Source organism: Scophthalmus maximus, chromosome 2, assembly GCF_022379125.1.
Source record: "Scophthalmus maximus strain ysfricsl-2021 chromosome 2, ASM2237912v1, whole genome shotgun sequence".
NCBI classification, from domain to species: domain Eukaryota; kingdom Metazoa; phylum Chordata; class Actinopteri; order Pleuronectiformes; family Scophthalmidae; genus Scophthalmus; species Scophthalmus maximus.
The window spans coordinates 25,750,001-25,763,535 of NC_061516.1; the positions used below are offsets into that span (position 1 = coordinate 25,750,001).

Genomic DNA, 13,535 nt, shown 5'->3' on the forward strand with positions numbered 1-13,535 from the left:
CGAACGTCTCCAGGTCGACGTCCGCAGACGAGGAGCCGCTGGTACAAACGGGCCGTAACGGGCCGAGGCGACGTGACTAATGAGAAATAATGAGCTGTCTGGACACAGATAAGCTGCTCGTATCACAGAGATCATCCGAGTTTAGAACAACATCGTGCAGAACGTCACAGTTTCACTCGAGCACTGAGATCCAGAGAGACCAAATGAACCTGAAGAAATGCCTTTTCTACACCAACAAATTGTCTTATTAACAGTCTTTTTATTGCAAAAAAATATATTTTATTATTAATTGAATTAATATTGAGCTAGAATTCCTTGTTCTTATGGAATAATACAATGTGAGATTGACTATGGATGTTCAGATCTGTGTTGAGATGTGATGAGTAATTCTGCAGGACGACCTGAAAGTACACTTTTCTCTCCAAAAGACTTTGATATTATTATGGATTATTTGGGTTGTGTTATCCAAAGAGGCTTTACCCAGAACAACGGGACACAACGAGGCGCGTCTGAGGCCGACAACAGCACGAGAGTGAGGTCGCAAATTGGCTCAGAGCTTCCGCATAAAAGATTGTAAAGATGGCGGACAATCGACGTAACATTCCACGTTCATCTATGATTTTTTTAAGTCATCTTTATTGTCAATTCCTGCAGCATTGTTCCAGACACGCGGAGGAATTGAGCAACCGTTTGTCTCGGACCCACGGTGCAATAGTGCAAACCCCAAAAACGAAACAGAAAATAAGATATGTAATATGCACAATAAATAAATTCTAAATCGTGCAAAAGTAAGAGTAAGGCAAAACCACACAGGATAGAAAAGCAGAAAGAAATTGAGCTTCTTTTAATGCTGCGTTTGACTGAAATCGGGGTCAGGGTTTGTGTTGCGTGTCTATCAAAATGAAGAATAGATGGATAGAAGAAGTTTAAAGTAACTAAAGTTACTTTAGAAGAAAAAAAGACTATAGAAAAGGAGAAATATTTACTTATGTTTGTGTCCAGTATCCGAAAAATCTTTATAATATTTGTCTTCTTTTGGTTTTGCATTTGCGTCTGGGACTGTAACAGAGTTTTCTGAGTTTGATAAAAGGTTAAGTTGATTTTGACAAATAAAATCTGACGATGAGAGCGTTAGAGGACTTGTAGATTCGACTGCAATCGCTTCATAAAAACGCTTAAATCAAAAGCAAAAGAAAGAAGATTGTTGTTTTTATTCCATAAGTTAATTTAGTAGTTGTTAAAAAAACCCCAATATATATAGAAAAGGAGAAATATTTAGTGATGTTTGTGCCCAGCATCCGAAAAATCAATTCCCGTCTCATAACTTAATTGTCTTCTTTTGGTTTTGCAGATGCTTCTGGGAGTTTGAGAAAGATGAAGTTGATTTTAACAGTAAAATCTGACGACGAGTGAATGTCTCAAATGCAGCGGGACTCCTTACCCCGTCAGGCAGGGGGGGGGTGCCGCTGGTCCACGGGCTGCTCGGCTCCGGCCCTGGCAGCGCGGCGGGTGAGGACGAGGAGGGCGAGCCGACCTCCGCCCCTTCCTCCTCCCGCTCCCTCTCGCCCTCTTCCTCCTCCAGGGGGATCTGGAGCCCCGGGGGCCGCCCCAGCACCGTGAGCGCCACATAGGAGCCGGCTGCCGGAGGCCGGGGGGGGGGGGGGGGGTGAAGTAGGAAGGGAGAAGAAGAAGAATATTGAAACTCTCAGGAAATGAAATCTCAGTGATGTATTCTCCTCGCGGAGGAGGAGAAAAACATTCAGAAGATGCTTTTCGTGGTAAAAGCGACATTCTGCACGTTTGTACGGCTTCGATCACAAGTGCACACTTACATTTGATCAGCTTTACAACCTCTATGTGGTTTGAATGTGTCACTAAGGTCCCGTTGACCTGCCGGAAAAAAAAGAAGAAGCATCAAATCGGTCATTTTTTCAAATCTGATCAAATCTGATAAAGTGACCAAAACCTAAATGTGTCGTGTCTCCATATTTTCTAACTTCCCTTCCTTGTGTCAGTGGCTCTTGGATGCTTCAACACTTGTCTCTTGTCTTTACCTTTTCAAAATGGATCAATAAATATGAATCTATATTCTCTCCCGGACTCCTCACCTTAATGATCCTGTCTCCTGTCTGAACACCAGCTCGCATTGCAGCTCCATCTGCAACACAGACGACAGAGCCGGGTCAGAGACGTCGCTTCCTCAAGTGTGTGTGTGTGTGTGTGTGTGTGTGTGTGTGTGTGTGAGACTTACCTTCTTTGACCAGCTGCACAAACACAGGGTTGTCTCCGCTCACCGTCAGCCCGAAGCCATTTTCATCTCTCTGGATTATCACACACCTCTGGACCAGACCTGTCATTTACAAACACAAACACACACACACACACACACACACACACACACACACACACACACACACACACACACACGCACGCACACACACACACACACAAAGATGAGAAAAATGAGGACCCAGCCTCATGATCTGACTTTGTGTTTTCCACACAAAACCACTCGTATTGAATCCTGTGTTTTTCATTTGGTCGTGAGAGCAACATGTGTATTTGCTTCTTTTCTTCTGCAGCAGATCGTCCTGAGTACCGGTTCGTCTCAGCTGGAGTCAAATTGCTCCGCACAGGAAGTAGTTTTTTTAAACAGCAGCCGGCTCTCTTTCCAGGAAAACTGGAATCTGCAGGACACCCCTTTCCTCTTGGGAACCAAAGACGAATCCACAAAAAGTCAAAATCATCACTGAATAGTCGACTCCGTGGAGGCCGACCTCTCCGACGCCCTGAGATCTGCAGAGAACATCTGCGGGATTGAGGGAAGTTCTTCCCGTCGCCACATGAGGAAGTTCGGCTGCTCCCAGTCCCTTTGTCTTCCTCCGTCTCCAGAGACTCGTCGGACGGAGCCCAGTGGACAATTGGTCGTCTTGTGGCCTCCAGCCTCCAGGGGACGAAGAGGGCAGCAGGGATGTCCGCCCCGTAACCAAGACAACCACCCTACCACCACTGGTTTCTGAGCGCTGCCTTCAGCCACACCTCTTCATGAGAACAATTTCTCTCCATAGGAATGACGCAGCGAATGAAACACACAAATAAATGTGAGCGTCTCTCACCTGTGGGATCAAATTCCTGTTTGAGGGAAACCGGGGATTTGTCATTCTTCGGTCTCTTGTCTGCAGGATCCTTGTTGAGAATGTTCGGGGTCCTGGAGAGAACACAAACACCACACGGAACATTAAAATATATTAAATATAACTGAAGGTAATATGGTCAGTGTCTTAACTCATAGATATCACAGTGGAACGTCCCCGAATTACACGTTTTGTGCTCATTAGCATTCATTTCCAGAACAGACACAAAATCTGAACGGTGAATAATGTCAGGTTCAAAATTCTTTGTCAAACGTCTTACAAAGGGGATTTTTGATGTTTTATTTCATGGCTCCATGAACCAGAAAATACTGTCAACAGCCACCAAAGAAATCACAGTTTTCCAAGTTTTTATTATTCTGGATTATTATTATTATTATTATTATTTCTTAACAGCCAAAGACACCTGACGATATAAGGTAAATAAACACGTGAATAATTAAAGTAAAGCCGAACACTAGAATCAGATTTGTGAATGTGAACAAAATGAGATGAATTAAGTTCTATGAATCAGAATGTGTTGATGATATATTGATATATGAACAAACACACAGAATAGGCACAGTGACGTCATACTGTTACTGTTACTGCAGATGTTCGGAGTCATTACAAAGAGTTACCGGGTGGTTGGTTTATATTACGCAGGTAAGAAGACAGATGTGTTGCATACGACAAATTCTGGAGCTCGTCGCCAAAAAAAAAATTAAACAAATCGGAGGGAAATCGCAAATGAGAACGACAACAGCTTGACAACATCAACTGGATCTTGACAGATGTGGGCGGTCGGGGAGTTGCTGCACTTTCTCCTGAACCTTTTATCTCATGCAGTTTGACTCAGCGTCTGGGACGTCTCACTGCGAAGTGGGTAGTCCGACAGCGTCTACGATAAAAGTGCACACGTTCCTGCTGACGCCTTGACGCTGCTCTGCCGCGCCGACAAGCAGGCCGCGCCGCAGACGGAGGTCCGCCATCGACGTCTTCCACAGTGAATGAAGATTAAAGGAGACAGACTCTGCTCATGTTCAGGTTGAACATTTTAATTTGGGTTATTGCTCGCAAAAGGTTCACGTGCTCCAAATGATCAGTGTGACGTGGCGATGTCACCATGATATGGAAGCATCGTCCGGACGGCTGACGAAAAAAGATCTACAACACACTAGAGGGAAGAGAAAAAGTGAAAGAGCATACGTCTACTTTAAAATCGTTGAGCGCCTCCACCTCGATGCCAATGAACCCAAAGACACGTCACACGAGTCGACGACAGGGCCGAGAAATATGAGGCGTAAATTTCAAATTCCTGTGATTTGTTTTAAAAAACTGGCAGGGCCACACGTGGCCTCCACGTTACATCGAGTGCAACCATAACACAAATACAGCCTTTCATATGAGTCTCATGCCTCACTGAGTCAGAGTGTTTTATAAAGTCAAACAGTGTGACCCATTAAAAATCATCACCATAATATCAAAACGGGAGGAAAAAGTTGCTGACGTCTAATCGGACCGGAGCAAGCTGCACGTGAACCGTCCGTCTTTGTCTTTACTGAAACTGATTTGAAATGCATTTCCCTCATGGGAGCTTTTGACCTTATGGTCGCAGTCCATATATTAATAGCATAGGTTCCCTCTGCACCCCCCGCCCCCCCCATCAGCGCCGCCTAAGAGGGGGTTTTGTTTGTGCCGCCGTTCCTCCCCGGGACAATGGGGGCCCTGGGCCTTTAACAATGGCCCCCAACGTCAGAGCCAACTTGCTATACTGCGGCTTTGTGGGGACAGATTCCCGGAAACGGAGGCTACGGGTTTGTTGGCCCGGCTCCAGTTTCCTGAATGTGGGAGAAGGCTGGGAAAGAAACGGAGGAGGGGGGGGGGGGGGGGGGGGGGGGGGGGCAGGAAGGAGGAGGCGCGAGTGTGTCTTTGAGGGAAGACAGAAGGCCAAGGAAGTTTCAACTTAGCTCCCACAGTGGGAGAACTGTCCCGTGCAGGAGGAAAGTGGAATGAATCAGATCCTGATTTGGGACAATCCTCCTTCTGTGTGACGCTCCCGGAACAAACTGAGCCAGACCAACGCAGCGGAGCCCGACGCCATCTCTTCGTAGACACAACAAAACGGTCACAATCACAGGCAAAATGGGGGATTGGTGTGGAGGAGTAGAGCACCAGGGTGACGGAGTGCGATGGGACGGCCCACTCGGGGGAGATTAGGACTCGATAGGACTCGGGCGAGACGAGGACAGGCGGCATCCGGCTCAGTGGGTGGCGGCTGAGTGCGTCTACTACTCACTGAAATTCATCTTTCAGCTTCGGATATTTCGTTTTCTTCTTTTAGATTTGGATAGAAAAACATGTAGAGCTACACAACTATACAATAATCTACTAGGCACTGTAGTGGTTGGGAGTCGCAGAGATGGAGGAGCTTACGAATTCTACTGACGAGGAGTCATAGTCATTTTTCCTCCGTCGACGAAAAGCTGGAACAATTCTACGACTTCGATCGACAGCAATCCCGTTCATCGTTGACAGGATAGAAAGATGGACGCCTTGACAGCTTCTCAAAAAGTGAAGCTCAAGTACGAGCTGTGGCGGCGCGTTAAGAGGTCGCAACCTGATTGGTTGTGCAGGAGATTCGTACGTCAGTGGCAGATAAAGTGTAAAAACGAGAGAATACAGAGATGCTGTGTCGATTGCCCGCCATCTTTAGTCGGCCTCGGACATCTTGTACCTACTCAAATCATCTGTATCGCCCCCCGGTGGCCGGCTGCAGTATAGGTCATAAACCCCGCCCCCTCCATGATGGGACATGGACCAAACGAAGACGTTGAATCAATTTCTCTCAAAGATGTTTCTGCCGTTTTAGGTAGTTCTCATCACACTGGAGTTCAAGTCTTCACGTTTCTGATACGTTTGGTTTTGATTAGTTATTTGACACTGTAACAACGGGGAGAGACGTGATGATTGACAGCTGAGATCGGTCGAGCACGTGTATGGGCGGTGACTCTGGCTCCAAATGACGTCAGAAGTACAAGATGTCGGCGCCTGGATCCAGGATATTTTTAGCTCCTCACTCACAGTCTATGATCTTTATCTACAGTCTATGACGGATAATATTTGATAAATCCTCCAGGCTCTGTTGAGAATACGGTGGGAAAAATTGCGTAAACGTCCCGACAGCTCGCCAAGTTCCCAACGGTGCAGAGAAGTATTTTTATCTTTTCTCCTGTGCAGCACTTCAGAGTCACGGAACGTTCACAAACAACTTGGAACCGCGGTGACGTCCACGTGAAAAGTTCACCGGGCCGCCGTGATATGAAAAGGGAATCATTAATTCACTTTAGCTATTATAGAGCTCAGATTCATTTCTGCTGGCCAATTTGCTCTGGCTTTTTTCTCTTGACTCGCCTTTGTGCACAGTTATCAAAGCAGCAACACGCAGCGCTCCGCTCGGGCCTCAGAGGCCAAAAATACCAGACAATTCCTCCGGGGATGATAACGGCGCAAAAGGGGGCGGAGCCCCGGAGGGCTGGAGACAACAAGTCCAACGAGAAGCTGGAACTCCAAATTCACTGTAATATGAATGAATCCAACTGAAGCTTCGTTATTGATTAATAATATGATTTAGAATTTGACCTTTAATCCTCAACGTTCTGAGCAGACGACGCCCCTTGGGCTCATCGATCCTCCTCCTGTCAATCACTTGACAACGTGTAAATCAGATGCTGAAGAAATCCTCCTGAGGTTGAATTATCAATTCATCACTGTAAGTTTGACGTCTTTATGACCAACCTCTCAGACTATATATATATATATATATATTAATATATCTCTAATATATCGTCTTGGAATAGATGCATTTTGTAAACATCTTGCAAAAACAAAGATCTTCCTCAATAGAAGCAAACTCACCAGACGACAAAAAGAAAAGCAGGTTCAGATCCGTCCGGAGCAACGACGACTTCACAAAAATACATAAATCCAGTTTTTGCTTGTTGTTCTTTTTAAGATCAGTCCACCTCCGGTTGCCATTAGCGACACACCGGTTCGTAATTAGGCAAAAAACACAAGAGCCTTTGTCTTCGCTGTGACTTCAGTCATTATTCTAGAAGTAAACCAAGAATCATGGGGCTTATTATGAGAAAAGCATCGGCCATTTCCTGCTCTTATGTGTCTCTTTATGTCTGTTTTGTGTATTTGTGGGCATCAGTTGTCTGTATAAGGTCATTTTTCTGTCTCTTTGTGGTCTTTTTGAGTCCCATTGTAGTCATGCAGAGTCTCTTTGAGGCCATTTTGTGTATTTGCGGGCATCCGGTGTCTCTTTGTGGTGCTTTTTGCTTCTCTGTACTCGTCTCTGTGCTCATTTTGAGTCTCTTCGTGGTCTTCGTGCTCATTTTGAGACTCGTTGTGGTCAATTTTGTGTTTTTTCTGGTGACATCTTAGTCAGTTTGTTGCCATTTTGCCTGTCTTTGTGTTTGTTTTTGTGTCTCTGAGGTGGTTTTGAGTCCCTCTGAGGCCACTTTGTGTATTTGTAGGCATCTGGTGTCTCTCTGTGGTCAATTTGTGTCTCCTTGTGGGTTTTTGAGCCATTTAACTGAGTTCTGTGACTTTCAAACAAGAATTATTAACAGTTTGCTTCATACAGAGGCTCTGGCCATGGGGTCAGTGGGCGTCACTACGTTATCCACCCAAGCCCACGATACACAAACTACGCTGCGATGCATTCAAGGAGCCTCCTGCGATCGTACAACTATCCAAAGAACGATCAAATAGAGTGTCGAGGTGGAAAGCCGTGGCAGGACGGTGGGCCCCGGGCCTGGTGGGAATCCACACGTCGCCCTGCAGCCCTGTCCCACGGCGAGGAAGAGCCCGGTGGGCCCGACAGACATAGTTTAACAGTGATGTCACCACTTCCCGTCAGAGCCCGGGTGCAAGGTGGGAGGGGAGGGGGGGGGGGGGGGGGGGGGGGGGGGGGGGGGGGGGGGGGGGGGGGGGGGGGGGGGGGGGGGGGGGGGGGGGGGGGGGGGGGGGGTGCTGGAGGTCGGCGGGCGGGAAAACACACGGATCAGCAAAACTGTGTGACAAAGAGCGAAATAGCTGGGCCACAGCCCCGCAGGCCGCTCGGCTTTTATTTTACATGATGCTCGTCTAAGCTTCGCTCTCACACTTGACCGCCCTCATTTTTCGACTGAACAAACGAATTCACGACTCTATGATTTTACAGTAAACGACGGAGAGGCGTAGAGGCGGAGAGGGAGAGGGAGGGAGCAGTCACGTGGTGTCGGGGCCGCGTCGAAAAAGTCAAAAACAACTCGCGTCTTTTTTTCCCCAAAAGGCCGCACGCTGTCGCTGTCGCAGCCTCGTCCTTCTCTGCGTCTCTGCATCGTCCTCTGCTCCTATGAAATAACGATCCCACACTACAGATCGTCAGCTCCTGGAGCGACCCGCAGGCGTGAAACAGGCCTCCGGCAGCTCGGAGGACAAGGTGATGACATGGATGATGTGACTGAGGTGAATTCGGCAAAACAATCAAACCTCTCTAGTGCGTTTGAGGCCTCGCCAACACACTTGGACAATCCCTGGGTCAAGTGTGTGTGACTGTCGGATTGACGGGTTCTGAAAGTAAAGAACATTGTTGGAACTCCCCAGAGTTATTTCAGGGACGTTAATGTGTCGGACGTCTCTGAGGATTCATGTCCAGACGGGAAAGACACAAGCAGTCAGTGAACAACAGTTTGCGTTGGTTTGCCTCCGTCTGGTCGTCCGACCTCTTGTCCTTTCCCCATTTTTTAGCAACGTTCTGTTTTTCCCTACATCTCAGCGGCGACCTCCGACAGAACAATGTTTCCTGGAACCAATAAAAAGAAAAAGGCCCACTTCAAATAAAAACCCCCTTGGATGTAAATAAGCCGTAGTTTTCCTTTAAAAGGCCTTTTTCCCTCCCGGGGAACTGTGCCGCACCAGTAGTAACTCGTACTTGTTGAGAGGAGCAGGGGGACGAGCACAGCGTTCCTCAGGAGACAGGATGGTTTCCCTCTGTCACGTCCTGACAACAACGTAGCCCAGTCGTTTGGAGGAAACCTCGCAGGCTGTGCGCTCACACTGGAATTCTTCTCGCTGAGAAACGCCGTGAACCGCGTCCAAGATGTGACCTGTACCCTCTTCTGGAGCTGGCTGGCGCTAGCGTTGCCCCGGCAACCGCAGCTCCGGGCCGCAGCAGCGACCGTCAAAACCCACGGACGAGGGCGACGGTCAAAGTCAACGGATTTTCGCGAGTGAAACAAATGTTCTGAAATGGGTCTCGCGGCAAACCATACGACACGCAGGTCCTCGGATACTGTATCTACTGTACTGCACGTTCCACTGGACTCAAACTCGTCCGTAGGTGTGAATGTGAGCGTGAGATTGGTTCATTTGTCTCTGTAAGTTCCCCATGCGAGGGGCCGGCGACCCGTCCAGCGTGAAGCCACAGACTGTATACAAACAAATGGACGTAGAGTCACCGCGTCCGGATAGTGAAGCCGATGAGGAAGTGCCTGAAAACCTGTATTCTCTGGAGTCACCAGCAGAGGGCGGCTCCACTGGTCGTTTCTATAGAAGTCTATGAGAAAACATTTGCCTGGGACCCAGATGAATTCCGGGAGCTCATTTCATTTGCTCCATTAGAAAGGTGATCTTTCGCTCCGGCAGGAAATCTCACCGGTCCAATCGCAGTCGATTATCTGATAGTGGGCGGGGTTTATACTGTGACGCGGAGACAGAGCGACTTTTGTAAACAACCAAGATGGCCACCGCCGCTGATGACGTTGTGGAATCATCATCGCAGACGTCACAGACTTCACAGACGTCTCCTCTCTGCACTGGTCTGTTGATATTTTCGCGTCGCTTCACAGACGTCACTTGATTCGTTTGTCCAACTGCGTCCGGAGGCACTTTGGTCTGCGTCCGTTGGTAGAACGCCTCTTAGAAATCTAAAAATTTACTGAGAGGTCCCAGACTGATGTGCAAGCCAGGCTCACCGCACCATGTTCATTTGGAGTCAAATAGACGATACAGCACCGTACGCATCGGAGCGCGGATACGGAGTGATTGACATCTGGCGCGGTCCAATCGGTGCACGGTTCCAAAGGAGCTGAGGAACAAGTGTCGTTGATGGGTTGAGTGAGGAGTTGGTAGAGATGTGACAAGGTTAGACTGGAAATGCAACTTGGATCTGGTTTGTTTTAATCTTTACACCAAGTAATAAGTCGCATGCTGCAACTATTTCATGACGTACAACATTCAAACGCGGCTTCCTCAAGTCTTATCTTCACCGTGAGGTTGCCAGGTTTGACATGATTGTGCTCGTGCATACACCCCCCCCCCCCCCAAAAAAAAAACGCCGCTGCACAGAAATGTGGTTTTCACTCATCAAGAAGTACAGCTTCACAGATTTGTTGCTTTTTTTTTTTTTTACATTCCTGTTAATGAAAGACTTCAGCAAACCAGATACAGAATGTTAATAATTAACGAGCTGCGGATGAGTCGGTAGGAGTGTTTTTCATTTTGTGCAGAGCTGAACTGGCGGTTCCCTCCCGGCTCTTCATGAAGAGCTACGCTTTGGTTTTAATCTTTGCTCTGATGGGTGTGACGCCAAAACCTCATTGTTTTCCTCCAAATGTGGCCGTATAGGCACCATAATCACAACTGCCTGTCTGGTTTTGAAACCGTATATGGTCTAGTAATGTGGAAATCGGTGCCGGGGAAAAAAACATGAGAGAGCGTCAGAAACTAGGCCCTAAAGAGAAGAGGCCCATTGTTCCAGGGAGCAGCGGAGCAGACGGACGGCCCGGTCCTCTCTGGCGGCTGAAGGTCAAAGAGAAAAAAAATCGAATGACTCTGCTTGACCTTCCGACGCGGTCGCGTCACTTCATGTGCGCCTTCATTCTGCCTGATTTCTGAACGTGACTTAAAGGAGTCTGTCTTCTTTAAAGTCACTTTTAAAAACCCACTTCTATAGACTTGCTTTTATGTGATGTCGTCTTTTTAAACAGATGTGTGACCTGACAACCGTGTTATTGTGGGAACGCTGCTTTTAATTGTCTGTGACTTGTATGTTTTTGTGGAAGCACTTTGTGACGCTGCTTCTGAAAGGTGCTATATGAATAGAATTATTTGTATCATTATTAACCATGACGGAATCTGAAAAGCAGAAAGTCACGTTTCTTTAACGTTTCCCCTTCACCTCAGCAGTAAAATTCCAGAGGTGCACAGAATCTAAATGTCACTCTTTCCTTATGTCACATGTGTTTTCCTGTGGTCAATGAAAGGGAAGTCATATGATCATAGAATCCGTTTCTGCTGACATGCACCAGCTAATGTGGTTTTTTAAACTTTTGATTGGTTCTGTGTGCAGAACTGCAGCCTGTGGTGAAGACACTCAGCCCTGTTTGTAATCCCACATCATGAACTGCTGGTAATGAAACACATGCTTTCATGTGATGTTGTCTTCTTATATCATCTTTTGTATACAGATATGTGACCTGAAAACAGTATCATTGTTGGAATGCTGATTTTAATTGTCTGTGATTTGTATGTTTTTGTGAAAACACTTTGTGAATCCCCTTCTGAAAGGTGCTATATAAATCAATGTATTATCATTATTATTATTATTATTATTATTATTATTATTATTATTATTATTATTATTATTATTATTATTATCAATGTGGAGGAAAGAGTCTTCTGAACTTCCACTGATCCTCCGGGAGGATAAATACCAAGGGATATGTTTACACTGGGGACATTTCAATTAGTCAAATTTCAGTAAAGCACACGCACACACACACACACACACACACACTTTTTACGAACTCCGTTGAGAAATCGTGTAAATTTCAACTTGCCCTAATTTCCCCAAATAGGAGTCGAAGATTTAAAAAAATCAATGAAATTAGAACAAACACCCAAGGCTTATGTGCACTTCGGCGTATATTGTCTACACCATAATCTTTTACAATCGCTAAAAAAATCGAACTTCTAATTTGCATTACGTCGCGTCCTCAGACGCCATCGTCTCCTCCCACATTGCGGGCGTGAGCAGGGTAAAGCGATGACAACCGATTTCAAATGCTATCATTTTGTGGACACCTGAGGGTTTGTGTCGAACACTTTCAGTGCCGAATTTGTCAGAAGACAGAATTGAATAGCAGTGTAGCTTATGCAAAGTTCTAGAACTTAATAAGATATTCCAACAAGCAGCCGAAGCTTAAATCAGAGTTTTTTTTAATAGAGTTTGGCTTGATGCAGTTAGTTTTTTTTCCCCATTCATGAACATAAACACACACCACAAATCGTGGAAAAATACACTGTGATTCACTAAATAAAAAAAAATGAATAGGAAGCAAAAAGAATCAGCACTTAAGGAGAATAAAGAGCATCATCCTACCTGTCAGTGAGTGTTGAGTGTGGGACACTCATTGGGCCTTTTCTCTTCCAACGACTTCACCTCAATAACATTTCATTCTTATTTATTCCAACGAGGGCTCCTGTATCCGGCCATGTCCAACACACACACACACACACACACACACAGCGTCGACGAGTCGTTTATATCCTGCAGACAAAAATCCCTTTATTCTAAAGGGAATAAAGTCTGGAAAAAAAAAATCCAGATTTGCAAGATAATAAAGAAAAGTTGGCTCTGTTATTCGTTTCGTGGTGTGTGAGTTGGTCTCATCCACCAGCCGCTGTCTGCATCACAACACACATCTGGAAAAGAGTCGCAGGGAAGTCGCTGCAAAAAAAAAGTTCAAAAAAACGCACGAGAGAAATCTCTTATTTTTCCCGAGGAAATGCCTCCACGATGACGCTCCAGACGGTTCCTGGTGTCCGGGGGCAAGAGTTTTTTTTAGGGGGGGGGAGCTGCTAAATCCACAAGGAACTTCTTTTATATCCTTCAGTCCGATGATCTGATCCGATCTGCGGGTTTGTTCTGTCGCATCCCCTCCTCCTCCCCCTCCTCCGGGTCCGTTTGATTCAATCACCTCTGTTTTTGTACAGTAGCCTTGTTTTAGTTTTGTGTTTTTATTATTTGCTCCGCTGTGTGATGCGAAATGGCAGAAGAAGAAGAAGAAAAAAAGGAAATGCTTCCCCCTCCTCCTCCTCCTCCTTTTCCTCTTCCTCTCCCCAAAAGACTGAGGGGGGAAAAAAGAGGAGGAAAACCCACCTTCCATCCCGTTGCGTTCAAGAGCTGCTCGTACTTCGCAAAACTTGCAATACCACATTGTAGTAATACTTATACTATATGCTAAAACTTACTGCAGTATTTAAGTCAATGCAACTTTAACTTAAGTATATATATATATACTATATATATATATATACTTAAGTTAAAGTTATATATATATATATATATAT

General features: G+C 46.1%; 1 protein-coding gene across 1 annotated transcript in view; it reads right to left on the reverse strand.

Moving 5' to 3' along the window:
* Window positions 1–13,266, reverse strand: part of LOC118300986 (rho guanine nucleotide exchange factor 12-like) — a 30,288-nt gene extending 17,022 nt beyond the window's left edge. Inside the window, exons 1-6 of the mRNA XM_035625976.2 lie at window positions 12,565–13,266; window positions 3,117–3,208; window positions 2,252–2,350; window positions 2,109–2,158; window positions 1,833–1,890; window positions 1,442–1,638 (exon numbers count right to left, since the gene is read on the reverse strand). Coding sequence (XP_035481869.1) covers window positions 1,442–1,638; window positions 1,833–1,890; window positions 2,109–2,158; window positions 2,252–2,350; window positions 3,117–3,208; window positions 12,565–12,596 — 528 coding nt within the window. The 5' untranslated portion in view covers window positions 12,597–13,266. The remainder of the gene's footprint in view (window positions 1–1,441; window positions 1,639–1,832; window positions 1,891–2,108; window positions 2,159–2,251; window positions 2,351–3,116; window positions 3,209–12,564) is intronic.
* Between the last annotated feature and the right edge of the window lie 269 nt (window positions 13,267–13,535).